The 27,902-nt window shown below is 52.9% G+C and overlaps 1 protein-coding gene across 1 annotated transcript in view; it reads right to left on the bottom strand.

Moving 5' to 3' along the window:
- The window catches only part of KSR1 (kinase suppressor of ras 1), a 149,298-nt gene extending 125,354 nt beyond the window's left edge, over positions 1-23,944 (bottom strand). Inside the window, exon 1 of the mRNA XM_044390794.3 lies at positions 23,300-23,944. Within this exon, the coding sequence (XP_044246729.2) occupies positions 23,300-23,530 (231 nt within the window). The 5' untranslated portion in view covers positions 23,531-23,944. The remainder of the gene's footprint in view (positions 1-23,299) is intronic.
- Between the last annotated feature and the right edge of the window lie 3,958 nt (positions 23,945-27,902).

Genomic DNA, 27,902 nt, shown 5'->3' with positions numbered 1-27,902 from the left:
ACCCTCCTGGGCGGATGGCTCCCCACAGGGACTCCCACACATGAAGACTGACCCAGACCGTCAGAACACCCACACTTCCCTGGGCTGTCTGCTTCTTGGCAAAAGCTTCTCATACCCAAACACGAACATCCCTCCCAGAAGCTACGTCCATCTGATCTGTACCAGGCACTGAGAAGGCAGGGGAGACACGATGCCTGACTCTCCCCCAGCTAGTTCTCAGTTCAGGAATTCTTGTTCAGAGGCCCTTTCCTCCGATAAGGAAAAGAGAACTTTCTTTATCTCATCCTGTCAAAAGCCTGTTTGTAGGGCTGTATTATTATAATACCCATGATACAGTGGGCACAGCAGAATGTGTGTGTAATCTGTAGGTGAAACTACCCATGCCAGGAACACATGATCAAAATGTCTTTCCCGATAGGTATGCAAGAGCAAGTGTGGGGGTCAGAGGACCAGCTAGGAAATGCACCACGCCAACACAGGGAGGAAAGGGCAGGAGAGAAGTTTCCAGCATTCACAGGGCAGGGGGCCACAAAGGAACAAAGACAAGGGAAGTCTCAAAAAAAACCAAGATGCTCAGGGCCCAGGGCCCAGCACATTCCCTGCTGGGGAAAGATAGGCCAGGAAAGAGAAAGGAAACAGATGAGAGAGGCCATCCAGTGAGACAAGGGGGAATTCCAGGCATTCCAGGGAGAGGAAGCTTGAAGGCCTGAAACAGGGCGGCCCAGGGGAGATGGCAGTTCCCTGCGGCTACGCTAAGATTCGAGGGATGGGGCCCAGTAGCCAGAGAAGACGCTGGACTCGAGAGGCAGGCAAGGTGCCACAATGAAGAGGTGCAGCTCTGTCTGTCCTGCAGGCATGAGGAGTGGCCCCCAACCAAATGCTAAGGAGCTACACTGTCCTCCATTTATCATCCACTTATCAACAGAAGGCCCCCCGGTCTGGTACTATTTTGAGTTTGTAACAGAGTCGCAGTAAAATCCGGTGCTTGACAGCAGCAAGCGAAGGGCCGCCGAAGATTCTGGCCGCGGCAGAATGACGGATCTGCCCGCGCACAGGTAAAGACCTTTCAGGTCCAGCCCCACAAACCCTTGGAGGCCACGGCTTGTGGCAGGCAGCCTGTCCCCAGCGGTCAAGGCCAGTCTCTGGGAGCAGCCACAGGAGACACAGCTGGAGAGGCGGGCAGGCCAATGTCTGCGGCCTTCGGGTTTTACCGAGGACCCCAAGAATCAGAGCCACTTAGGTGTACCTGGGTGGCTCAGGCAGTCGGGAATCTGACTCTTGATTTCAGTTCAGGTCACGATCTCAGGGTCCCAGGCTCAGGCCCTGCGTGGGGCTCTGCACTCAGCGTGGAGTCTTCTTGTCCCTCTCCCTCTGCACCTAGCCCTGCTCGTGCTGTCTCTCTGTCTCTGTCTCTCTCTCTGTCTCTCCCTCTCTAAAATAAATAAATAAAATCTAAAAAAAAAAAAAGAATCAAAGCCACTCCTCACGAATGGAGTCAGAGGACAAGCAGACACCAGGCTGCAATTCTGAGAGCCAAGCTCCCTTCATGTCAGCGAGGACTGCCAGAGCTTGGAAGGAGGGTCCCACTTTCTTCTCCACAACCTCCTCACTGGAAAATCAGGGTGTGAGGTAGGGTTTCCCAAGAAACAGACTCTGAAGAGGAGGTCTGCCTAAGGAGCAAACAGTTCACACCCGTGAGGTAAGCAGGCCTGGGCAGACGGGCAGCTGGGCTAGGACATCAGGTGCCAGACCCATGGGAACTCTGAGCCGGGACGGCCCCTCGAGGTGTCCCAAACGAAGGCAAGGGGTCAGCCTTGGGACCCCATCCAAAGAGAGGAAGCTTCCTTTAGCTGAAGGCCAATCCCAGGGAGGGAGTCAGCCATCAGCTGTCAGCAGCCATCACTCCTGGCAGCTGGGGTGGGGGCGTGAACTCCGAAAGGGGTTCGGGCAGCCCAGCACAGCCTTTTCGATGTGCCTCAGGCTTTGCAAATGGTTCCTCAACAAGAGGTTCATCCAGAAGAGAAGCTCAGTCTCATAATCTCAGAGTGAAATGGCACCGAAAGTCACAGAGAAAAAGCACTTGTCTGTTATTTTTATGTCACTCGTAAGGGAGCTGATAGGATCTAACGATCTCTTTCCTGGTCTTAGATAATTTTTAAGAACACATAATTTCACTTCAAAGAACCCGTCAACAGGTTGCTCTGTGAATTTTCCATTTTATCCCTCCTCATTCTCAAGCTCCTAGTTCACAACATTTGGGAAAAAAAAATCTATTTTTTGATCTGTAGACTCGAGCCACATCATGGGAGCAGATATTCGCATTAAGTCGGGGACAAGGTCTGGGTAATCACGTGGTTAAAACATTACGATAGGCCTAAAAACAAAACACGAGAAGTGTTTGTCACATTTTAAAGTACACGAAAATCCAGCCAAAATATTTTTACATTTAGAACACAACTTTTTTCCCTAATTCATGAGAAACACATTATTTACTGAGGAAAAATTGGGAAGGAAAAGCACCAAGAAGAAAATAAGCTAACTATTTTTTTTTAAGATTTTATTTATTTATTTGACAGAGAGAGACAGCCAGCGAGAGAGGGAACACAAGCAGGGGGAGTGGGAGAGGAAGAAGCAGGCTCATAGCGGAGGAGCCTGACGTGGGGCTCGATCCCACGCCCTGAGCTGAAGGCAGACGCTTAACGACTGAGCCACCCAGGCACCCCGAAAATAAGCTATTTTTCCACAATTCAGGGACAAGCCACCCAGCATTAACGAGCGCGTGCATGACCTTCTCTTTCTCCTCCACATATTTCATTTTTAATAATTAATTGGTGTCATGCCGTGTAGTAACCTATTTTTTTTTCTATTAACGGTATATTACAAACACTAATAAATAGTAAAGGTTTTGGCAAGTTTTTGGCATTTTTAAGATCTAAACGCGCTGTGATACACGCTGTGCGTCATCCCAACGTTGTACGTTTAGGATCCTGGATGCTTAGGTTACTTGTCATCTCGGTCAGTATAAATAATGCTGCAATTAACATCCTTGGGGCCAGCTTCTTTTTAGATCCCGTTGGTCCTTAACCCAAATTCCCAGTGCCTCACACACATAACTTTATCGAACTTACATGCCAAGAACATAAATGAGGGGCTCCTCACACCCGTGGCACAGAGCCACCACCTTAGTCTCCAACGCCTGGGGCACACCCAGCATCATCCCGGCAGACACAGAACACACGCACACACGCGCGTCTAGGAGACGGTTCTCACCCAGACCCACTGGAGGCTTGACTGGTGTCATGACTCCAATTTTCCAAAACTGGAAAATTACTCAGTGGCTCCCGCTGGGCTCCAACAGCCAAACCGCCCCTGGGCATTGGCTGTTTTATCACTGCCTTTCTTCCTTCTTCTATTGATTTGAATTTTATGGAAGAGTCCACTCTGTTGAGGTGCTGAGGATCGATGAGTGACTAAAACAGGTAGAAATCCCTCCCGTTCTAGAGCTCTTATTCTAGTGAGGAAAGATGGCACTCGGGAGTAATGCACACGCCGTGTATGGGTCGTACAAGGCGTGGGGGACACGAAGCCCGAGGGGGGGGGACAGCAGAGAGGAGGTGCTTTCATCCAGAGAAGGTCAGAGAAAACCTCGCTCGCTCAAGAGGGGCAGCGGGCCCTGTGGGCACCTGAGGGAAGAACATTCCAAGAGGGACTAAGGCTCCAAGGTGGGATGCCTGGTGTGTTCCAGGAGCAGGAAGGAGGCCAATGGGGCTGGGGCAGAGAATGGAAAGGAGGAGAGAAACCCTTGCCTTAACTTTGGTTTTTACACCAAGGGGACTGGGAGTCACTGAAGGGCTCTGACACGAGCTGACTTACATTTTTATTTTTTTTTTAAGATTTTATTTATTTATTTGACAGAGACAGAGACAGCCAGCGAGAGAGGGAACACAAGCAGGGGGAGTGGGAGAGGAAGAAGCAGGCCCCCAGCGGAGGAGCCTGATGCGGGGCTCCATCCCAGAACGCTGGGATCACGCCCTGAGCCAAAGGCAGACGCTTAACGACTGAGCCACCCAGGCGCCCCTGACTTACATTTTTAAAGGAACGCTTCATCACTGGATCTCTCCCTCAACTTCACGGGGATTCTCTTTACATTCAGACTTACCCACACCAAGGAATTCTCCGGATTCCTCTCCACGATATCCACCACCCCCCGGCCAGCACAGCCAGCTGTCCTGCTGAGAATGGCGCTGGGCCGCGATGCCCCCAGCAGCACAGGTCGCCCCTAATGCCAGCAGTCACCCCAACCATCAGGCCCGCTAGGAGCCGGTGACCTTCACAGCCCAACTGAGTAGGGCTCTCACCCCACCTGTGCCTGCAGAGCCTTGGGGACAACCCTCCTTTCAACAGTCTGGATCCATGGTTGCAACTATGTCCCGCGCGTGCAGCTCACGGCCCTCGGAAGCCCTTTGTCCCTCCGGCCGGAACCCAGCATCCCTCACCCAGGAAACCCGGCAGGAGACACCACCAGCAGAGGCTGGGGGGCCACCTCCGAAGGGAAGCCTGAACCACAATCCAAGTGTCTGCCACTCCCAAGCATTCAAGGGTGCTTGACGGGAAAGGAGGGGCCTGGGGTCTGAGCAGGGAGAGGAGGGTGAGGGCCACGGAGGCTCCCAGTGGCCCATCTGTCACCTGCACTGGGAGGACACCTTCCTCACCCTGCAGCAGCTGCCCCAGAAGGAACAAAAGGAAGAGCAGAGACAAGGCAGGGGGGTGAGGAGGAGAGGTGCGCTCAGCCTCAGTGCTGCACCCACAACCCTCGCTCGCTGGCACAGAGTCTGGGGGACGCACGCCATGGTCTCACTGGTACAGGCTTGGGGGGACTTGGACAGGTTTGAGAGTGGCCCTCGCCCTCCAGGATGAGAGAGGCACATGGGCTGAGTGCCTGCAATGCCATGTCTTACAGCACGGATCCTATTCTCGTCATCCCAGTAATGACCCATGGAGTAGGGACGACTGTCCTCACTTCCCAGGTTAGGAACTGGGTTTCCTGAAGCCGAGGGGGCCCATCCAGGCTCACAAAGTGACACAGCTTGGACTCAGGCCTGGCTCTGCCCCAGCCTTCCCCCCACCCCCACCCCCACCCCGAGGTGTATCCAGTCTTCCTGGGGAAATAAGCTTCACACCCACTCTACCAGCAGAGCCCTAGGACAGGGGCGGAGAACTGGCAGGGAGGTCGGTGGCATTGACCGGGGCTCTGCAGCCAGAGGTGGGGTAAGAATCCACACCTCGGATGTGGGGAGTCTCCCTAGAAGTCCAGCTCTGCTTAACCTTGTGTGTGACAATAACAGGAACGGTAAAGAACAATAATTCGTGTCCATGCAGCGCTCACTGTGGCAAAGATCTGCTCCACACGCTTTACGCATTTACGCATCAATCCTCACAGCAGCCCTAACCGTACTAGGACTGCCCCCATTGTACAGATGGGCAAACTGAGACCCAGAGAAATCACAACTTCACCAAGGTTAGGAGCAGGCAGCGGCACAGACACGATTCAAACCCAGGCTGTCTGGGTCTGATTCCAGAGGCCGTTTTCCCAACTTCTGCACTGGAGGGCCTTCTGCATTGATTCATATCGTTATTATTATTATTATTATTGATGCACATTATTTCTTTAGGATGCGGTGAGATTAATTTAGCACTGATTACAATACATCCTCATTTAATTACTCAGCACTTGCCATGTACCAAGCACTGTACTAGGGCCCTAAAACTTCTGGATGAAGAGGTCACACACAGTCTTTGTCCTTAAAGAGACAGGAAATCCTTTCTCTAATGCAGAAGGGCTCTAATCACACTTCTTAAAGAGGGCTGTCCCGGAAGCATGTGGTGTGCCGAGTGGAGGGGCTGCCAAGGAGACAGACAATGGCATTTTGGGATGGACGGACAGGGAGTGGAAGTGGGAGGCAGAGAGGGGTCCACTGGTGACACTTGTCTCTGTGAAGCCAAAGCGTGCTGTGACACAGAAAATGCAAAGGCATGGGCTCTGCAGTCAGCCAGATCCTGACCGGATCTCCCCTCTGTCCCCATCGGTGTGACGTCAGGAGGCTAACCCAGCTGTCTGGGCCTCTGTTCCCTCCTATGCTACAGTGGTGAGAACTCACCCACCTCCCAGAGCGGCTGGGAAGACTGGTGGGGTGTGGTATTCTGGGTGCCAGCCAAGAGCCCAGAATCGAGAGCATTCCACGTTTGCTTTTGTCATAATGTCCTCCTCATCACCTCCCTCCATCGTCCAAACACCCAGAGCACTTTATTCAGAGTATGGGCAGCAAGCACTGTAAGTGGTTGTCCGACATCTCCACAAGATCTCTCTGAGCCAACCACCAGCTTCCCGGGACCGTGTCACAGGCAAGGTCTAGCTCCTGAGTGTTTGGCACCCAGAGACGGAGCCCACAGCAATGGTTCTCCTTTCTCGGACAGCCCCTCACACAGATGGCCTCACGGTCACAAGCACAGGGGTGCTGACTGGGGGCCCCCAGCATGGCTCAGGCCGGGCACCCAAAACCCGGGAAGTCTTCTCAGTGCCAGGCAGGCTCTGCTCCCACAGGACTGCTTGCTGGGAATAGCGCGCTACCCTCAGGAGGGGTGGCAGCTCTGGAAACTTCTCTGCTTCTCAGCCGAATCCAGGACCAGCTCGACAAAGGCCTGAACACCCTGGAGAAAAGCTGCAGGACCAAGACTCATTTCTATTCCAGCAGGTCTGAGCTCTGCGTCTCACCACGTGGCTAGCCTTCAGTCCCAGGGCACTGAGAAGGCGAGGGGGCTGAGAAAAGTGGGACCTCAGGCCAGGGGGCTCAGGGCAGGTCCGCCACTGTGTCCGAGCCCCAGCTCACACCTCAAGGGTGGCAGGCACTCGAACATTCTTTACCTTAGTAAATGAATGAAGGAAAATAATAATGATAATCAAAGAATTTTTCCAAAACCAGTTCCCCGCACACACGATGCGTTTCTCTCCTAGATTTTTTCCGCGGAGATATAGTTTTGCATATTTATATAACTACAAACGCGGCACACATGCAATTTTGCATTCCGTGTATTTCCACTTAATGTAATATGAATATGGTTGTGTGGCCACTCTGTCTTCCTGAGAACAGCCGCGCACCTAATAAGCCATCGTGTGCTCTCCTAGGGTATGCTTAACTATCCCTTCGCCGCTAGACATCTGTTCTGTTGGGGGTTTTTTGTATTGGAGATAATGCACATAATCTCATAAATGTTGCATTTCTTTCCCGCGGAGTGAATGCCTTAGAATAAGCTCCCTTGCAGGGATGAACCGAGTCAAAGAGTATCTGTTGTCCTGGTGTTAACAGACAAGGAGAGAAATTCCTGCCCGGAGGCTCGCGGGACGAACACAAGCCGCTGCAGCTTGCCCCCCCCTCACAGTCAGAACCAGGACCCGCTTCCCAGTACGCTTCCAGTAAGTCAGCAACAGAGCTTCTGGGAGCAGGCTTAGTGCGTATACGACCCCCAAACTCCATTTCGCAGTAAGAAATGAGGGCCGACTTCCAAAATCCCGAGAGGATTCTAAAGGCTGGACTCGAGGCTGCTGAAGAGCCACCTGTAACCCTGGCACCCCTCATAACCTTCCGTTCTCATCACTCCATCCTCCTCGCTGCCAGGCTCCGGGCTCCCCCGAGCGCGGCACCTGCCTCCGAGTCGCCCAGGGGACCAGCTGGAGGCGCGTCAGGACTTCCAACTCACTCCCTTGGGCCTCTGCCCTGGCTGTGCTCAGCTTCCAAAGCTCTTTCCCTGGTATATCCCCGTGGTGTCCCTCTCTACCTTTCTGAGGTCTTTATTCAAATATCACCCTCTCTGCAAAGCCATCTGACCCGTCACTTAAAATTATACCACCCCTTGGGGCACCTGGGGGGCTCAGTCGGTTAAGCGTCTGACTCTTGGTTTCAGCTCAGGTTATGATCTCAAGGTCGTGGGATCAAGCTCCGCGTCGGGCTCTGCCCTCAGCGCGAAGTTGGCTTGTCCCTCTCCCTCTGCTCCTCCCCTCAGTGCTCGCACGCGCGCGCGCACTCTCTAAGTGGATAAAATCTTAAGAAGAAAAAAAATTATACCACCCCTTGCCCCTGGCATTCTTCCTGGCTCTCACTGTTTCCATAGCACGGTCACAATGTATCAATCTATTTTATTAACTTGCTTACTACCTTACCATCTCCCAACACCAAAACCGAAGTTCTACGAAGCTGGTATTTTTGTCCATTTTGTTAACTGTTATTTCCCCAAGTTTAGAATAGTGCCCAGCCCACAGTGGGGGCCCCACCCACTAATTAAATACTTGTTGAAAAAACAAATATAAAAAGTGCCAGGCATTATAGCTTCCACGGCTCATCCCGCTTACTATCAACCACAATCCTATTATAATCCCCATTTTACAGATGAGGAAACTGTTGCTCAGACAGGTTCTGCAACTTGCCCAAAGATGCACAGCCAGCCAGCAAGGGTGTGGGGCTCGAACCCAGGCTGTCCAGTGCCCAGAATCGGTGCTCCTTCCTACAAGGTGCTGCTTACCCTCCCGGCCTCTTATCCAAATACAGAGCAGCCCTGTATCGGCTAGCAGAGCCTTCCAGAACAAGACCAAGAATCCCCCCCCCCGCCCCGTGGGGGCCTGGCTGGCTCAGTCGGTAGAGCAGGCAAGTCTTGAGCTTGGGGTCATGAGTTCGAGCACCATGTCAGGGGCAGAATTTACTTAAAAAAGAGAGAGAGAAAATCCACCCTGTGATCAAAATGGGGAAGAGGAGGCAGGAGTGGGGAGCCCCAGCAGTGGACCCCAGGAGCCCAGCCCCGCTCCACTTCCTCAGGAGAACAGCAAGTGTGACTTTCGGAACGCAAGCCCAGGCTAGTTTGGCGGCCACAGGGTGACAGAGGCCAGTTAGCTGTGACAAGTGGAATTGGGGCTTTGACAAGCAGGGTGCTAAGAAAACAAATCCTGCCAGACCAGGAAACTGCTTAAACCAAACAAGGCCTGAAAGGAAGTTTAGTTTAAGCTGTGAGATGCCCAAGACAAGGTCTGGTCATCTGAGGCCACCTAAGTCTCTTTCTAAGAATAGTCAGAAGCCCCCTCTGATTTAGGGACCAAAGGTGGGGGAGGGTGCGAACGAACAGGTTTCCACTAGTCCCGTGGCAATCAGAGCCCACGTGGCTGACCGCTCACAGGTATGGGGATGAAACAACATCTTTGGCTTTTGGTTTCTTTTTACTTTTTTTTTTTTTAAACTACTTCCTAAAACTCTCAACATTGTCAAAGATGCAGTTGCAAGACTGGCCCAGGGCTCTGTCTCTACTGCTCACCTCTCCTCATAAACCACCAGACCAACCACACATAAAAAGTTTCCTGTCCCCTGAAGAGACAAGTTTCCATTCGCTGATGGATTCTTCCTCGCTGTTCTGTCCCCTGGGGCCGGGGTGCGTCAGGGCCACCACAGGGAATCTCCCCAGGGACTTACCTTCTTTCTCCTAAAATTCACCACCAACATTCGAGATCCAACTGTGCCCGCACCAGGCCCAAGTGCGACCCACTTCGTTGCCTTTCTAACCAGAGCGCTCTACACCAGAAGTCAAGTTCTTTGAGATGGAGTCAGATAAGAGCCTTGGCTCTGAACGCGCCTCCCCCTCCCCTCCCCCACACAAGGATGCTTCTCTCTCGAGCTTCCTTCCCCACCCGGAGCCATCACCTCCCACTGTGCCTCCTTTCTGCTGCAAAGGGTCACCTGCCAATCGGGATCATCTCCACTTCCTCACAACTTTGAGGTCATCCCGTTCAAACCCAGTGGAAAAGGAGAGACTTTGAAACCTTTTTCCACCTAGCGTTCTTCCAAAACGCTGAGCGTTACCAAAGCCTTTTCTGACCTCTCTGCTCCAGACATGACCCAAGATCAAGCAGATTTCTGAGGAGTGCAGAGAAATGAACACGAATATGAACTAGGACAATTCTAGATTTGAACCCCAGCTCCACCAACTACCATGTGACTTTGGGCCTTATTTCCTCACCCACCAAGTGGGCTAGTAAAGCTATCGTTACTGAGGAGATCATGGAAAGAACATCTGTAAAAAGCTTGATTTGTTAAAGTTGGGCAAGACTGCCTCTGGTTAGCTATAACTGAGGGAGGAGGACATGGGGAGCCCAAGATACCATATTCCTAGGATCTGGCCTTCCCTTCCCATTTGGCAATAAACTCATAGACTAGAAACCCAAGGAGCTGGTCAAAGCTGATCCCCAAGTCAATGCTATCAGAGCACCCTCTAGCTTACGTGTCATCTAGCTTGCTCCAAACAAAATGGCAGCCAACAGCTTCCACAGGCCCAGTTCCTGGAACTGCCACAGGGTCACAGCTCAGTAGGTGAATACATTCTAGGCTGCCCCGAGGTTGAGTCTCTTGGACCATCTGCTCAGACCTCACCCCTCCCCATCTCTTCGCTCTGCTCTAAGGGAAGAAAACCTTGGGGCGCCTGGGTGGCTCAGCCGTTAAACGTCTGCCTTCGGCTCAGGTCCTGATCCCAGGGTCCTGGGATCGAGCCCCGCATCGGGCTCTCTGCTCAGCGGGAAGCCTGCTTCTCCCTCTCACACTCCCCTTGCTTGTGTTCCCTCTCTCGCCATCTCTCTCTATTAAATAAATAAAATCTTAAAAAAAAAAAAAAAAAACAACCTTGAAAAGCACAGTGCCCTCTAGTCTATATTCCCAAAAAGACTCACAAGTCGGAGTCCCTGGTCTGGGAAGGATGGGGCCGGGCAGAGCAGTTCAGCAAGAAGGGGGTTTCCCGAGTCTATTTCTCAGCCTTGTTTCCCATAAGTGGCACCTAGATACTCATACCTGGTATCAGCAGCCCCACTTCTGAGTTGGCGACCTCAGTTCTCAGGGCCCCTTCCCTGCAAGAGGCCCAGGGTCCCCCCCCAACCCCCCAACTTGGCAGGCTGTGGCTGCCAGGCCTTACAGGAGAGAACTGAGTTTCGGTTAGCATGGTGAAGGCTGGTGGCACAGAGCACAGCTTGGTTCAAATCAAGAAACATTTCCCAAGTCCCTGCACACCTCAGGATGCAGAGATGAGTCACTGTGCCGTCCGACGGGCTTTCATTCACACCCTCACCAGCACCTTCTAGTGGTTTACTCATTTACAAACTTGTCTGTGAAGCCGACTTTCTTATTTACTCTGATATCCCAGAACAGTGCCCGGCACGTAACTGGGGGGCAACAATCACCTGCTGAGTAAGTACAGGACTTCTCTACCACGGCCCAACGGCAGGGAAACAGTCCCAAACTCCTGTCTACATCCCTGACCTCACAGCGCATCACTCACGGCCAACCAGGGTCCCACGGGCCACCATGTCCCACTGACCTCTCGGCACACTGGCCTCCTTTCCCGTCTTTGAAAACACCAGGCTCATTTCTGCCTCAGGGCTCTTCCACAAGTTGGTCCCTCCGCCTAGAACACTCTTCTCCCAGGTTTTCATAAGGCTGCTGCTTTCTCATCTGTCCAAGATTCAGCTCAAACATCACCTCCGGGAAGGAGGCCTTTCCTGGCCACCGAAGCTAAAGCAGCAACCTCCTCCCGGCCCCCATCGCTCTCACCCTTTCAGGTTCCTTTCCTTTCTCCCAGGCCCCCTTCCCTGTGTGCTGGCTTGAATCTTTCTCTTTCCGCTAAAGGAACCGCTCCGTCTTCTCAGTGCTTCTTTTTAGGGCCTAAAACAGCGCCTGGCATACGGGAGATACTCAACGGTCACTCGATCAATCGACAGAAGAGAGAAATAAATAGCAAGTTCAGGATGGGGAAAGATTTCCACACTTCAAATATATTACAATCTTCCTTGTCGATTACACCTGTTTGGTTTTTTTGGTTTTTTGTTTTTTTTTAATAGAAGACAGAAAGGTGGGGAATGATTTAACAAGGGCAAAAAATAAACATAAAGAAAAAGTGGGGGAGAAGAACAGAGGCCAAGAAGATTGGGGGGAAAGAAAAAAACCAACCAAGATATTTACCCAGGAGTACGATTTTTTTTAAGATAGCTATCATTTGAAAAGCGTAAAATGGAGAACAGTTTAGCAATTCCCACCACGAAAAAGACCCATGCTCTTTGACCCAATAATTCCATTCCTGGGAATTATCCCAAGGAAATGAATTCAGAATTGGAACAAAAATAAAGAGTCGTCTGTACAAAGACGATTACAGTCACATTGTTTATAATAGCAGAAATCTGGAAACAACCGAAATGTCCAATAATAAGGGAAATGCTTTGGCAAATTACGGCGCGTTCGCTGGATGGAATATCATGCAGCAATTAAAATGACCGAAAGGAAGAGAAGAAAGAACTATGGAAACGTGTTTTAGAACAGTGCTGAGAGGAGGTTACAATGTATTAAATCCAGAGGTGCCTGGGCGGCTCATTCGGTTAAGCGTCTGCCTTCCGCTCAGGTCATGATTGCAGGGTCCTGGGATCAAGCCCCACAGTGGGCTCCCTGCTCAGCAGGAAGCATCCTTCTGCCTCTCCTTCTGCTTGCCACTCCCCCTGCTTGTACTGTCTCTCTCTCTCTGTCAAATAAACTTAAAAAAAAGAAAAAAAGTACTGAGTCCCTTCTAAGTACCAGGCACTGTCCAACACACCTCCCATATCTCAGCAACACTTCACACGAGTCCAAAAGAAACCTACTCCTATTCCTTTTAACTAGCAAGGAAACTGAGGTTCAGAAAGCTAAAGAACCCGCCCAAGGTCATAGAGCTAGCAAGGAGCAGAGTCCCGATGTATACGTGACCTTCTACCCCCAGAGCCCATGCACACCCTGAGGTCCTCACTGTACCCCCCCCCCATGTCCTCCTTAGTGCTCAAGACCGTCCTTTCCCGATCATGACTGTGCTGGGGCGGCCAGTCCTGATCTGAAGCAGCTAGCAAAAAGTGTCAGGGCCCCTGAGAAACACTTGTGAGAATATAGCATGAAGCAAAGAAAACAAAACGACAAAGGATAACACCTTTGTTGGGGGCAAGAAAGCACAGAGAAAAGAAGCCAGAGGGTGGTCAGCAAGACCAGGCGTTGGGAAGGACTGAGCAGAACTGTGAGGCACAAAGCACGAAGGGCAAGCAAGCCAGGAGCTCCTGGAAACTGGGTCTGCCCTTCCTCGCCCACTCTTCTCCCCGGGCCCGCACTCAGCAGGGCTCAATAAATGTTGGCTGAGGGGCGCCTGAGTGGCTCAGTCCGTTAAGCGTCTGCCTTCAGCTCAGGTCATGATCCCAGGGTTCTGGGATCGAGCCCTGCATCAGGCTCTCTGCTCAGCAGGGAGCCTGCTTCTCCCTCTCCCTCTGCCTGTGCTCTGCCTACTCGTGTTCTCTCTCTCTCTGTCAAATGAATAAATAAAATCTTTAAAAAAATAATAATAAATGCTGGCTGAAATACACACATCTCGTGGTATGTAGATAAAGCAAGAGAAAAAACCGAAGGGGAGATATTAGAACCAGGGAGATGAGTGGACTGGAAATCAGGACCGCCAGTGTGACCACGGGCTCTGGTGGCCCACAGCAGGGCAGTGGGACTAAGGAAGGCAATGCACCATTCCTGGACTCCATCGTCTGAGAACAGGTGTCAGGTGCAGGCCGGAGATTTGGCTTAGCTGGTGGCATGGCCTCCCTGCACCTTGTGGCTACCAGAAGCCAGGGCAAGCTTCCAGAGGAAACAGAGACAGTCATTTCATGAGACAAAGTATAGCAATTCCACCTGCTTGCTGGGGTAGGTACAGCTCTGCTTGGAGGCAGAGGGCTGGACCAGAAGGCCTCCCTGAGTCACTCTGCTTCCTTAAGGCCAACCGCCTAGAGCCACCACTCCCAAGCCAGGCTTACTCAGAGGACAAATGCCATAGATGACCCAAGACTGGCTAGAGCTGGTTATTACTGAAAATGGGGGATTGCTGTGTGGGGGATCATCCTACCATTCTCTCTACTTTTGTGCATGTTTGAACATTTCCATAATAGAGTTTTCAAAAACATGTAAACTCAAACCCAGGCATTTCATCTAAAAATCACCAGTGCCTGGTCGAGGCTTTGGGGCTGCCCCTGGATCCTAGACAAAGGCCACCAGAGTCTTAAACAATTATTCTATGCCAACAGGCTTTTCAGGGGGAAGAGAGAGCAGTTCGCAAATGTAAGCCAGGCATCCAAGCAGGTCATTAAGACTGTCCACGTTTAAGTCACAGCTTGGTCTCTCCTTAGCTGTGTGCCTCTGGGCAAGTCACTTAACCTCTCTGTACCTCGGTTTCTTCCTCTGTAAAATGGGGATAACAATAGGACCTTCCTTACAAGGTTGCTGGGGGCAGTAAATGGCACAGAAAACTCCTAACAGGGGGGGCCAGGCATGAAGTAAGCTTGCAGTGAAAGTCAGCTGTTAGGGTACATCCATTTTGCGACAGCAGGGATAGTCATTCAGAAACCATTTATCCATTCGATCAGTAATCCGGAGAAAATGAAAAGGGTGAAACTAACCCTCCACTTCTGAGACCTCAGGCAGTGTGTGAGAGCAGTGTGTCCAGCGGACCTAGAGTAGCCCAGGCAGACCCAGGCCTCCATTGGCCAAAGGGCTAGAGAGAGCTCCTCCTTTCAAAAAGCCAGCACGAGAAACAGGAAGCTGCTTCCTTTCCTTTCCATTCTGAGCCAGCATTTCCTTTTTTGTTTTAAAAAGCATTCCTTGTCTGCAGCCCAGCCCTTCCCCTGCCCTCAGCAGCCCCAGGCTCAAACACACCCACAGCCATCTGCATGGCTCTTGGATTGTTTTCTGCCCACCAGCATGGTCCTGAGGTTCCTGGTAGACCCTGAGAGAGCATGCCCTTGACACCAGGCTAACTGGCATGTGGGGCAGAGCACGAGCAGGGACACCGGGCACCCAGGCCTCTCTGGACCTCCTTTCCTCACCTAGTTGGAAGGATTAGGTGGAATGTGTCTTTAAGTGCTGGTATGGGGCCCACAACAGACTCTGCCTCTCTTTGTAAAGCACCTCCCTTGATAAAAGGCAACCCCACACAGCTTGGTAAGTCTTGGGAGTCACCAACCTCTCCTCAACCCACCTGATTTAAACCGGAATCTCAAATGGGACGCCAGCATCATAAAAACATAAAGATTAGCTGAAACTAAGTCTCCCCTTTCTTGCCTCTTTCCCTGTTCATGGCTTAAGGAAGTACTTTCCCAACTATGTTCAGTGGAATAAAGATCCCTGGATAAATAATAAGTTTGGGAACACTTGCTGCAGGACTTCTCAGAGCCTTTAAAACACTAATCATCTTCAGGAATCTCCAGGAGGGAGGGGGCTGATGTGGTGCATTCTTAACCACCAGAAGGCCTCTTTCACGGGTACAGTATGGGAAAAGCTGCTAAGCCCTTTCAAGGGCCCCAGACTGGGGGAGGAGGCTTCAAGACAGTGCCCAATGACGGAGAACACTCAAGTCACCTTTTTAAATATGCCCGTAACTTTTTTCCCAGCCAACAAAAACTCCGAATGCACCATGAATAAAGCCAGTGCTGCTCATCTTTGCCCAAACCCAACCCAAATTCACTGGCTAACTTGGGACTCAAAAGCTGCGGGTGCCATGCTGAAGAAACCCCACCGCTCAAGAAGCAGTTTATCTCACCACAAAAGCAAAACCCTCATCAATGTTCCAGATTGGAGGCTGTGGTTTATTCTATGCAAAAAGTTATTTTTCCTAACCATAGCTGGTCTTTCCATGGATTGCAGTATGCTTTCTTGCCCCCTCTTTTTTTTTTTTTTTAATTTTAAACACAAGTCTTAATTCATTCTTGCAATTATTCTGTGGGTGGAAAAATGAAAAGGAGAGAAAAATGGCAAGCAAACAGGATACTTCAGCTCCATTATTTTGAAAGGCAATCTGCCCAGTTAAAACACACTGCTGCCCACCAAGGCCAGAATGGCAGAGGAATACAGACGCAGGTAAATATATAGGTTTTCTATGTGGCCGCAGCTCGAACTGAGGCTTTTTCAATGCAGATGAGAGACAGTCATGCCTAGGAACAGATGACAAAGCATTTCTGATTCCAGCATCTGACCCTCCGCGTCTCTACCTGGGGTCTACGACAGGGCAGAAAGCCAAGATGGACACAAAGACACTGGATTATAAGGTGGTATCTTCTGGAAGTGTTAGCAAATAATTTATAATGTTACCTTGACCTTAAAACCAACAACAATGTATTGTGGCAGATAATGCAACATCTGTACGAATTTAAGACAAACAGCAGGCCCTGCAGGAGTAAAAGTTCATGCGCACCCCAGTCCCAGGGGATCTTTCAGTGGAAGGATGAGAAGCCCCTGAAAGTACACAGGTTCAAAGAGTCGGAGAGCCCATTCTGACTGAGCCAACCCATTGGCTAGACTGGTTTTGAAAAAAAGGGCCCACCCACAGGATACCCCAAGCTGCTCCCCCAGAATCTCCCCACTGCCCAGGGCCCCCAAGACACAGAGACTGGGGCTGGGAAGGCAAACCCATCTGCCTGCTCTTACAGGGAATTCCTGGAGGCGAGGACCCCAGCAGCACGGGACAGTGAGAAAGCAGGCAGCGTGAGAAAGCAGGCTGCGGCCATCAGTCTAGACAGCCCCTCTTCAGATCTGAATCCTAGCCCAGGGCTTGGTCCCTCCTCCACCCTTCAACAAGGTTAATTCTCTCATAGGGATTCCTGCCGAGTCACTTCCCCCTCAGGCCTTCAAGTCGCCTGCAGGATGACAAGGCTGGACCAAATGGAAAGCTCAAGATCCTTTGAAACCCTCTTGCCAAGACACCCCAAAGAGCTATCTATCTGATCGGTATTTGTGGTTGGTGAGGAACACGAGGCTCCAGTTCAGTGAGGTGCCTTTCATGAGCTCCTGGGGATAAAGACCTCCCCGCACAGAGGCCCCCAGTCCCTGGACACAGCAAGACCTGACACCCAGCATCCCCTCCGCAGTCTTGCATCAAGGAACGTTCCCTCTTCTAACTGGTCAGCCCAAGCCCCCTCCCAATTTGCTGCAGGCAACCACAGAACTAGAATCCACAGTCCTCAACACATACCCCAGACCCTCAGCCACAGCAGCTGCAAACCTAGAACCCAACACCGCCCACACAGAACCCGGTACCTCCACCTTGGGGACATGTCCTTCCTGTCTCCTGTTCATCGTCCTTGACCTCACCGTGGATGTAGACGCACTGGCAAATGGGGAAATGCATCAAGGGTGCCATTTACAAATCCTGCCATTCGTGCTGGGGAAGGGGCAATATATCACACCCCAAAGATTTTCTTTCTTAGATTTTATTTAATTAAGAGACAGAGCATGAGAGCGCACGTGAGCAGGGGGGAGGGGCAGAGGGAGAAAACAGACTCCCGGCTGAGCGGGGAGCCCCATGCAGGACTCGATCCTATGACCCTGGGATCACGACCTGAGCCACGCTTAACCCACTGAGCCACCCAGGCGCCCCTACGCCCCCAAGATTTTAAAGAATAGGATTAGGACTGCATGTGTCCCTGCACTTGGAGCGAGCAAATTCTACTTCTAGGAGGAGGCTCTCTGCAGCAGGATTTGTAACAGCAAGACTTGAAAACTGCCTGAAAGGCCAACACCAGGAGAGCTGGTTCGAGGAGTCGATGGTATGACCCCACCATGCAGCCACCGACAGTGACGCTGTGTATCTGTGTGTACCGGTAGGGAGAAGATCTCCCACTATAAGGCGCATGGTCAGCTCCACGAATACACCCGCGTGTGTCTGTATGCAAATGCAGACGGCAGAGACGCTGCAAGAATATACAGCAAAATGTTAGCAGAATTAACCAGATCTGAGAGGGGACATCATGGGCGTTTTTTTTCCCTTCTGCTCATCCGTATTTTCTTCTTTACACTGACCACAGACCATTATGTGTATTTCTGAAATATTTTTGTAAAAAGGAGAAAGCTAAACTATTCTGCACACCAGAGGGATTATTCAGGAAGAATAAGGCAGGTATCCATTTAAAAAATTATGAGCAAGCCGATCTCTAGGCAGCTTCTCGTTTCTCAGGGTGACACCAGCACAGACCCGTCTTTGAGGATGTGCCGGGCTGCACTTTAGGGAAGCGGCCCCAAGCCCAGCTCAGAGGCCGCACAGCCTGGGGTGGCCACCAGTAGGCCCAGTCATCGGGACCCAACAAACACCCCTCGCTGCCCTTTTTTTTTTTCCACTGGCCACTTCCCGGGGCTTAGCAGCTCTGATCCCGATCAGAATGGCCAGCCTGTCTGCGAGAGGCCGCTGCAAGGTTCAGAATGTAGGTTCCGAAGACCAGGCAACCCAGGACGGCCACCTGCTCACCCAGCCTCCTGAGGCCTCTGAGCCGCGGAGTCTTCATTTGCAAAATGAGAATAAACCGTCCTAAGGCGACACAAGAGCCCAGCAGAGTGCCCGACCCAGAACAGGTGAACAAGACTGTTTCTGTTCTGTGTCCCCCTCACGGTGCAGGCAGGCCATTCCCTACGTCCCCCCATGACCGCAGACACGGTCACTGAGGACCAGGGCCTTTGCAGTCCCTCTCCAGACCACAGCCAGCAGGCAGGTCCAGAATACTTGTGGTGGGGAATGCAGCTCCCCTGAAGGGTAGGGCCGGCCCAGAGGGGAAGAAGGCCTTCCCATTATTGTCCCCAGGCAGCAAACTAGCCACCTCCTGGCATCGGCATGAACTCGGGGCTGCAGCCACAGTGAGGCCCTCCTCCAGGGCTATCCAGGCCTCCCCAGCCTCGGAAAACTGTAGCACCCTCTCCCGGCCACCGCTGAGGAACGCCGGTGGCAAGTTCCACCAGGGGAAAATTGCCAAGGCAAAAGGAGACGCCAAAGGGGACAGTGCCCCATCTCTGCGTCCCTCCAGCAGGAGGCTGAAAACTCTGGCAATGGAGCAGAAGGAGAGAAATGCCCCCCTCTGGGGCAATGGCGGATGGGAAAAGGGAAACCAGCTTTCGCTCGCAGTTCTGCCGGGGACATAATCTGGGACACCAAGACTCTGGGAACATTTCCCACAACAACAGAAGGCTAGCCTGGCCAACCATTAGGTCATTATTCCTGATCCCTAAACACTCAGCAAGCCAAGTTACTGGATGCACTATAGTTCACCTGCCTGGCTCCCCATTGGACTCAAAGTGTCCCCCAAAGTCCAGGAGAGCATTGCCCTGCCTCAGAATCCTTGCCAGCGTGGCCGCAGCGAGCTCAGCAGACAAACCAGTAATACCTGAAGGTGTGTCCAGTGAGCAGATGTCCATGCAAGGCTCAAGGGCCTGATCTGTGAGGATGAATGGACCCCTCTCCTTTCCAGCAGTTCCGGGGGGAGGGGGCACGGGGAGCGATCAGGTACTCCTCACAGCAGGGTTCTGACCTCTGTCACCCACAATCAAGCTGGATGAAAGGCATGCTCTCTGACCTTCCGAGTAGCAGCAGGGCCTCCCCTAGGGGCCTCCTGGCTCCCAGGCCACTCCTCAGGGAAGGGGCCAAACACAGCCTGTACCTACCACAGCTCCCCAGTGTCGCCTTCCCAGCAAGGCCCATGGGCAAGATCCTTTGGGGACTCCTTTCTCCAAGTCACTTGCATAGGAGGGATTTCTCTCTCTAAGGGCACAAGGTGAGGGGACCTGGCATGCCTTGGCCTCTTCTGGAAAAGTACTAGCAGGTGGGCAGACAAGGGCAAAGTTACCAGGCCACTGAACACGAACCTTCCCGAGGCTCTGTTATCTCCCCAGAGCCCAGCACAGACGTGGCCCACAAAGGCCCACAAAGAACTGGCATGGGGGCTCCAGGCCCACCTGTGAGGACAGCCAGGTGTTCCGATGTGAGCACACCTGGGAACGGGAACATTCTATCCTGCCTGGGGGGGTGGAGTTCTCAGACCTCCTAGGAGGGTCTGATGAAGATAGGGCACCAGCTTCCACCAGGACGAAGTAGCCTCACAACTCCTGTTTGCAAATTCAGACTCTGAGTTCAGATTTTGTCTCCCCCCATCCCCATCTAGAGAGAAAAAACTGTGTGGTGAAGGTTGGTGGATTTCCAGGAAATATTAGGAGACCGAGAAGGGTCCAGCACACCGGCTGCCAGGTAGGAGGCAAACATTAAACCCCGGCTCCTTCCACTCTTTTTTGTTTTGTTTTTGTTTTTGTTTTTTAAGATTTTATTTATTTATTTGACAGAGAGAGACAGCCAGCGAGAGAAGGAACACAAGCAGGGGGAGTGGGAGAGGAAGAAGCAGGCTCCAAGCGCTCCCGGTGGAGCAGGGAGCCTGATACAGGGCTTGATCCCAGGACCCTGGGATCACGCCCTGAGCCGAAGGCAGACGCTTAACAACTGAGCCACCCAGGCCCCCCTCCTTCCACTCTTTTGAATCCAAACTGGACCACTACGCAGAGGAAAGTCCTCACAGGGCAGCTGGACACGCTGATCCCCGCACATCACCACAACCCGCCATCTCGGCCACCGGCAGCTGAGCCCAGGTCAGAGGCTTCCGGGGCAGCCCACGTGCTGTTTCTCCCAGCGAGCGCTTACTGAACGAAGGCCAGAGTGGGCTGGGGTTCCTAACATTCTGGGAGAAGTCGGGCGCAGTTGCGTAAGCCAAGCCCTCTGGTCAGCCCCTTTCTTCAAAAGCCAGGAATCCGATGTTGCAAGCACGGTCCCTGGGGGCCCTGGCCTGGAATATGATGGGAGAGGAGCCCGCAGAGGAGAAAAGAAATCCAGAGCGGACATCGCCGCTGCCCTGTCTACCTCACTCCATGCTGGTGGGACTGTCTCCTGGCCTGGGTCACCTACCTCCAGGAAACAGGAGCCAGCTCTGTAAAAGTACCTTCCCCTGCAGGTGGCATGGGTCATGAATGTCACTGGACCCTCACTAGGGAAAGTTTATAGGCAGAATCTTTTGGTGGTAAGACACAGACTTCCAGACTCGCAACACTGCAGGTTTCTGCAGTCTCATCCCCATTCTACAGATGGGAAAGCTTGAGGTTCAGAAGTCATGGGACTTGCCCAAGATCACACAGACAGACCCCCCCCAAACCTGAACTCAAAGCTGTCCACCACACTGTCCCTATCAGCAGAATTCTTTGATGACTACACTTCCCCCCCATTTTATCAGTTTGGTCAATCTGGGTTTTAGAACTATTTTTAAACAAGGCATGTGTTAACAAACATTTGATTCAACCCAACTGAGGCCCCTTCACTAAACCACCGAATTTCAAGCCACGAGAGCCTGAAGAGATCCACTCCAACCTCCCTGTTCAGGTTAGGAGGCTGAGGCCTCCAGGATGAAGAGATTCATTCAAACTAGCTGGAGACAGCCGTAGGGCACCAGTTCCGAGGATCTAAATCCCCATCCCGAAAAACAAACCAGGTCCTGCCTTTTCAGGGAGTGGGATGGCTCTAAATCGACACCATGGAGAGAACGGGGAGCTGGGTACTCCCCCTTTGGGCCTTTGGATGGGTTTCTGGCTGCCAGAGACCATCCTCCAATAAACCCTTGGGAGGGAGCCCCGAGACCTCAAGAGCTGGATGCTTTGTGGTGTCCTGATGCCATACCTTTGCCAAAATGAAGGACTCTGGAAGTCAGAGGGGCAAGGCACCGTTTCCAGGGAATGAACAGTAAACGGTTCTCCTGTATCCACTCTGAAGCCGGAGCTCTTCGGAGCGACATGGGGACAACCCGAGAGAGGCCCACACAGAGAACTTTCTCTCATCTCAGTAACACAGCAGTCCAACCAGACACATGCTACCCGACGATGATCCCTCCTCCCACAACTAAGCCACACAGGCCCCCTATTGTGTCCGTGTAAAAACTGAACTTTGCTGGGCAAACACATTCGGCTATGTTCAAGAAACCAGTTTCTCTCACCACTTGGAAAACAGCAGCATGCATGCAAGAAGGGACAGCTGGGGGGGGGGGGGGGTGTTGGTTGGTTTGTTTTTTAAGCAAAGCCCTGGTCATCACTGCTATAGCAACTGGAACAAAAAGAATAGCCAGCACTGATTAGATGCTTCCAATGTCCCCGGTTGTGCAGCTCTTAAGAAAACAGAACTGCAGGAGAGAAGTCACCCCCAAGCATTTTGGATCAAACAGGGATTCGGCTTCTGCTGTGCTCAAAATCACTGGCTGGCCCTCTGACAGCTGGCGGAGGCAATCAGCAATAAGGGGTTGGGGGGGGGGGGAGCAGGGAGGTTGAGAAATTAAGGTTCTAATAAAACAAAGCAGTCCCAGATCTGCCCAAGGCCAGATGCGCCGGTGCAAGGTGGAAAGAAGGCGCTTCTTCAAGATCGCGTAAGCAATTAAGTGGTGCCTGGCATTTCGCAGCCTTTTCCAGTCTCCGGACAAAAGCTAGTTGGGAATGCACTAGTTTCCCTCTATTGTGTATGGGGGAGGGTGAGACTCCCCCTTTCTGAAAACCCAACCACCCTTCTGACTGGTTCTTCCAAATCCTTTTAATACTGCACTCTCCGGCCATAATTTGAAGGAGGAGGGCCTGCAGATCTTATTTCTTCTTTAACACTGGAGACCCGCTCTTCCAGAACCCCTTAAATAGTGTCATCTTCCCACCAAAGGCGTCGTGGCCCAGCACAATCCTCCCTAAACCAAAATCCAGTGTGTGCGGAGGAGTGGGGGAGTCGGTGGGTAATTATATTTTGAGCAGTGAAATGCTGTGGCTGTGCGAAAGGAAAGCACCAAATGCCTGAACAGTAAAAATGCAGTTTCAGCAAACACGTTTTGAAAAGCGGCAGACAAAAATCCTGGAGGAGAGGAAAGGAAGGAACAAGCCGGAGTCTGGGGCGTGAGGGGAAGAGAGAGGGAGAGAATGGCGGGCCTGTGGTCACACTTCAGGGGGACCCCCCCACACACCCACACACACCCCGTCACCCCGGCCCACGGCTGCTCGTCACAGTCACACAGGGAAAAGTCCAGCGTGTGACTCAGTGGGAGAATGAGTCCTGCAGCCCCGCAAAATGGAAATGGGGTGGGGGGCAGAGATGGGGAAGCATGGGATGCCTGCTCGCAGCCCACCCCGCCCACGGGCGCCTCCAGCCTCCACCCCAGTTCCCGCTCCGCCCATCCCCCCCAAATCCCGCCCAAGGTGAGGAGCTGGTCCTGGGTCCCCAAGCCGCCGCATCAGCGAGTGGAGGAAGGAGGGGAACCCTCAAAGGGGCGACCCGAGCTCCAGGATGCATCTGGGAAGGAGTGCACCGGGGCAGCGAGGGAGGTGCTGGGGGCCGTTTCCCGGGCGCGCGGCCCCCTTACCTCCAGGGTCCGGATCTCCTGCTGGGTGAGGTCGTTGGACACGGAGCACTTGGTACGCAGCCCGCGCAGGCTGCCGATGGAGATGTCGATGAGCTTCTGGAGCTGCCCGCACTGCTGCAGCGCCCGGCTGGCTGCGGCCCCGGGGCCCCCGTCCGCGGCCGCCGCGTCCCCCCCGCCGCGGCCCTCCTTCTTCTCCCCCATCCCCGCCGCGCGCAGCGCCGCTCTATCCATGCCTCGGCATCGGGGCCGCGGGGTGGCCGAGGCGAGGAGCCCGGGAGGCGCGGGCGCCTAGGGAGGGAATCCGCGAGCGGGGAGGACTAGACGAGGAGCGCCCCTCGGCGCAGCCGGAGCCCGGACGCTAGGACAACCGGCCGCCGAGAACGCCGCTCCCGCCCGCCCAGCCGCGGCGGCAAAGCGAAAGCCGCGGCGACCCGACGGCTGCGGCTCCCGCAGCTTTTAAGTGGCAGCCGGGGCCGGGTCAGGGTAGCTGGGCATGCTGGGACTTGTAGTCCGCGCCGCGCACCTGCCGCCCGGCCCGCGCCCTCGGGGCCCGGATCCGCGCCCGGTGCCCGGAGCCCCGTGCGCCTCGGTCCAGACCTTCCCCCTCCGCGGCGGGCTCGGGCTGTGCGAGACCGCCCCGCCTCTGCGGCCCGGGAGTGGCTGCTGCGCGCCAGCTCCTCCCCCGGGCGCCCAGAGCCAGGGGAGCCTCGTCTCCCCGCCCTATCCCCGCCCCCCACAACGCCACTCCCGCCTCCAGCCTGGGGGCTTCCCACGACCCCCGGATGGGGCGGGGCAGGGGCCGGAGGGTGGGCTTCCTGCAATTCTGCAGCGGCAGCTCAACCCTTGGAAGATGGGGACAGTGGAGGTTCCAGAATTTCTATGTGGGTTTAGGAGCCGCCATCTAGTGGGAAGGGGCCTAAAGTACTTGTCCTCTGGCTGGTTCGCAGAGCATTGGACTCTCGATTGTCTACGCCAAAGGGAATGCTCAGGCCTGGAGAAAGACTTGAGGGCTTTCTTCAGGAACCTATTTACCCACCAAAGTAAGTATCCCGTCCCTCCGCCACCCCAACCCAGCAGGCCAGTCCAGACGCCTGGGGTGGCACATTGATTTGTCATGAGCTTGGAGTGCTCTAGAACAGACAGCCTGGGTTCAAATTCACACTCGACCTAGCTCTGTGACTTGGGCAAAGTGAGCTTACCCCTGAGTGTCTGAGTTTCTGCATCAGTAAAAATGGGGTGATGATAGTACCTAGCTCATAGAGTTCATATGAAGAATGAGTTAATGTATAGACCTAAATTGATTACTGACACATTTGCCACTGGATAAATGCTAGCAATTGCTACAAGCCAACCTCAGATGTCCTAACCATGGCCCCAGAGCCCAGCTGTGGACACGGGCACAGTACCGCCACTCGCCTGTGTGTGCCGGCCTGTCTGTGCGGGCCTGTCTGTGCCTTCTAACTCAGCATTCAAGCTGCAACCCATCCCCCCACTCCCCCCACCCCCTACCTCCTGCCGGGTTCACATGTGCCCTGTTACTTGGCCAAACCGAAAAGCCAAGACTCTAATCGAAAGAGCACAATTCCATACTTCCAACATCTGCTAACCAGAAGGAATAGCTCTGAATTTTCTCTTGTAAGTGCCTTGGCTGCAGAAGAGGCTGGCTGATTTATCTTTGTATCCTCTTCCCAAAGCCCAACACAGCGCATGGCCCACAGCAGGAGCTCCATGAAGTTGTGCAACCCATTTCATGAATTCTTCAGACACATCCTCTGCTGAGTTTCTCCTAGCTTTTAGGCCAGCCCAGGCCTGGGCTCTTTCTCTCTGCGTCTGTCTGTCTGTCTCTCCCATCTTTGTTTGAAGAATGAGGATTGAACAGGAGGTAAGGTCCCAGCATTGTATTCTTGCCTGAACTCTACACATAGTACTGGGTGGCAGTTTATATTAAACCTTCCTTTAATGTCATTTGAAATTTCAAAACTTAAATACAAAACTATGATAACTTTAAAATGTGCTTTTGCAAACTAACCCCTCCTCTGATAATTCTCTGGAACACAAGGGGCTTCCTCCCTAACTCTTGACCCTTCCCACTCCTCACTTTATTTAAAACAGGACTCCCTGTTCTGTATCTATGAAGCCCCCCACCCCTGACCGTAACCGTAGCCCAGCCCACGGCCCTTGCAGGAGAGTAGTAACTTCCCGGAAGAGAACTGTGCACCTGTCGTTCTCCACCTGAGCGTGAATCAGAATCTCCCCGGGGTCTTGGTCATAGGCAGTGATGGAGCCCACCCTTAGGGTTTCTGATCCAGTGGCTTAAGGATGGGGCTGGAGCATTTGCGTTTCTAACAAGTCCTCGGGTGCTGCTGCTGCCGCTGTGACTCTGAGAGCCTGAACTTCGAGAACCGTTGGTGCAGAGGAAGGTCAGTGGGCCCAGAGAACTATGTCCAGGGACCGTCCATAGTGTGTCCCTGCTGGTCGATAATCTGTTCAGCAGCCAGAGCTGCGGGCTTGAGTGACTGACTCACTCTAACTCAACTCACCAGAGGTTTCCTGGGAAGTGCCTATTTATGCATTTCCATGGAGCTGTAATTGTCACTGGGGCCTGGTTGACACATTTTCCCCCCAGGGGAAGCCAGAGCCTGAGGAGAATAACTGCCAGCCTGGCCGTGGTGTTGGGGCTGGACACTGGACAAACCCTGCCTCTCTGGCTGCTGTCCCTCCGGGCTCCGTGTGGCCAGGCCTTCTTCTGTGGACACGGTCTTCCTTCTGATCTGTTGAAAGCAGTCAGTCTGCTTTCCTACCCACTCCATCTCGGAGGCACTGACACCCTCCTGGAGCGGGTTCGGGTATCCCGTCAGCCACACTTTTACACAACTGCCTCTCAGAGATGCAGAAAGCAAGGCTTGAAAAATAATCCCTCCATTCATCCCTTCAACATTCAGTAAGTGCTCCTTAAGTGTTTACTTATGTGGCTGGCCCTATTCTAGGCTCAGGGAAACAGTAGCGAACAAAACAAAAATCCTTGCCCTCCGGGAATTTGTATTCTGGCGAGAGAAGACAGACAAGAAAGAAGAAAGTGGAATGAATGCCCAGTATGGCTGATGGCAACAGGTGCTGGGAGGCAGCAGAAAGCAGGGAGAGGGGCAGGGAGTGTGGCGTTTTCGACCTTCCCCGGAGCTGTCTCAGGGCATGGGGTTCTCAATTCTGGCTCGGAGTGGCTGTCTGACCCCGGGCAAGCCCTCTCTAATCTCGGAGAGTCTTTGTCCTCATTTGCAAGATGGAGGTCACGTGTTGTGGATGAACAGAGAGAATTCTGCAAAGCAGTGGTCACAGAGTAAGGGTTCGACATACTTATTTTTATTTATTAAATGCTTACTATGGGCAGCACTGTTCCAAGCGCCGTCCTTAGTCAACTCACTTAACTAACGTTAGTTACTTTCCTTTCCCACCCTCCCGAGCGAGTCTCTCCTGGTTTGACGGATTCATCCACCATGTGGTGATTCTTAGGTTTAACTTCATCTCCGCGCCCTTGAGACTTTTTCTGAGGCATCCTCAGTACAGAGAGTTCTCGCCCTCCTTTCCCCCTCCCCTCGGCCTCAGGGACCTGCTCCATCGGCACACTAAGTCTTCGAAGTTTGCAAAACCCTGCGTGCGTCTCAACGCCATGGCAGCCGCGTGGCCAAGTTCATGCTTAGACCCAGGAGGCACGAGAAGGGCACCTGCCATGTGCCAGGCTCTGGGATAGGCCAAGCGGAGGAAACCCAAGTCCTTATTCCCGTGCAACAAACCTGAGAGCGGAGACTGGAAGTTAACAAGTCAACAAATATATTCCCAGAATAAATTCGAAGAAGGATAAGTGGTGTGAAGTGGGGGGAAGCTAATAGCTGATAGCGAGTCCCCAGGATCTGTGGTGCTTCATTAGCTGAAGTGGTCGGAGAAGTACTCTCCGACTGCTGTCTAATTAATATCTAAATAACGAGAAGGAGCAAGCCATGTGGAGCTCCAGGAAGGGGGCATTCTAGGCAATGGGAACATCACGTGCAAATGGCCTGCGGCAGGAACAACTTGGCACACTCCAGGAACAGAACGAAGGCCAGTGTGGCTACAGCACCAGCAGAGAAGAACAGGTGTTGGAGAGGACGGGGCGGGGCGGGGGCAGGTGGTAACTGCTGGGAAGGGGCCCAATAAAGTAGGACTTGGGAAGGAAGTTTGGATTCTTCTCTAAGTCTTTGTTACTCCTAATGGGGTCCAGGATTCCTGCATCGCCTGGGAGCTGGTTAGACATGCAAGGTCTCCAGCCCCACCCCAGAGCGGCTGAATCGCAGCCTGGATTTTAGCAAGATCCGCATTTGACTTGAGTACGTGTTAAAGTTTTAGAAGCACAGCTCTCTAAGTACATGGAAAGAAGCCACATTCCTGACAATTGTGTCTTAAAACATCTCTCTGACCACATGAAGCGTGGATGTGAGAGGGGCAGGGGCATGCAGCAGGGGCGCTGGTTTTGAGACTGCTGCAGTGGCCCACGTGAGGTCACAGACGCAGGTTCAAGTGCAGTCCGCGAGGAGGGTACGGAAGAAATAGACAGGATGCCGACAAGCCGAGC

This window comes from Ursus arctos, unplaced genomic scaffold (assembly GCF_023065955.2).
Source record: "Ursus arctos isolate Adak ecotype North America unplaced genomic scaffold, UrsArc2.0 scaffold_24, whole genome shotgun sequence".
Classification (NCBI taxonomy): domain Eukaryota; kingdom Metazoa; phylum Chordata; class Mammalia; order Carnivora; family Ursidae; genus Ursus; species Ursus arctos.
The sequence above is the reverse complement of the archived record's forward strand: the minus strand, read 5'-3'. Positions and strand labels throughout refer to the sequence as shown.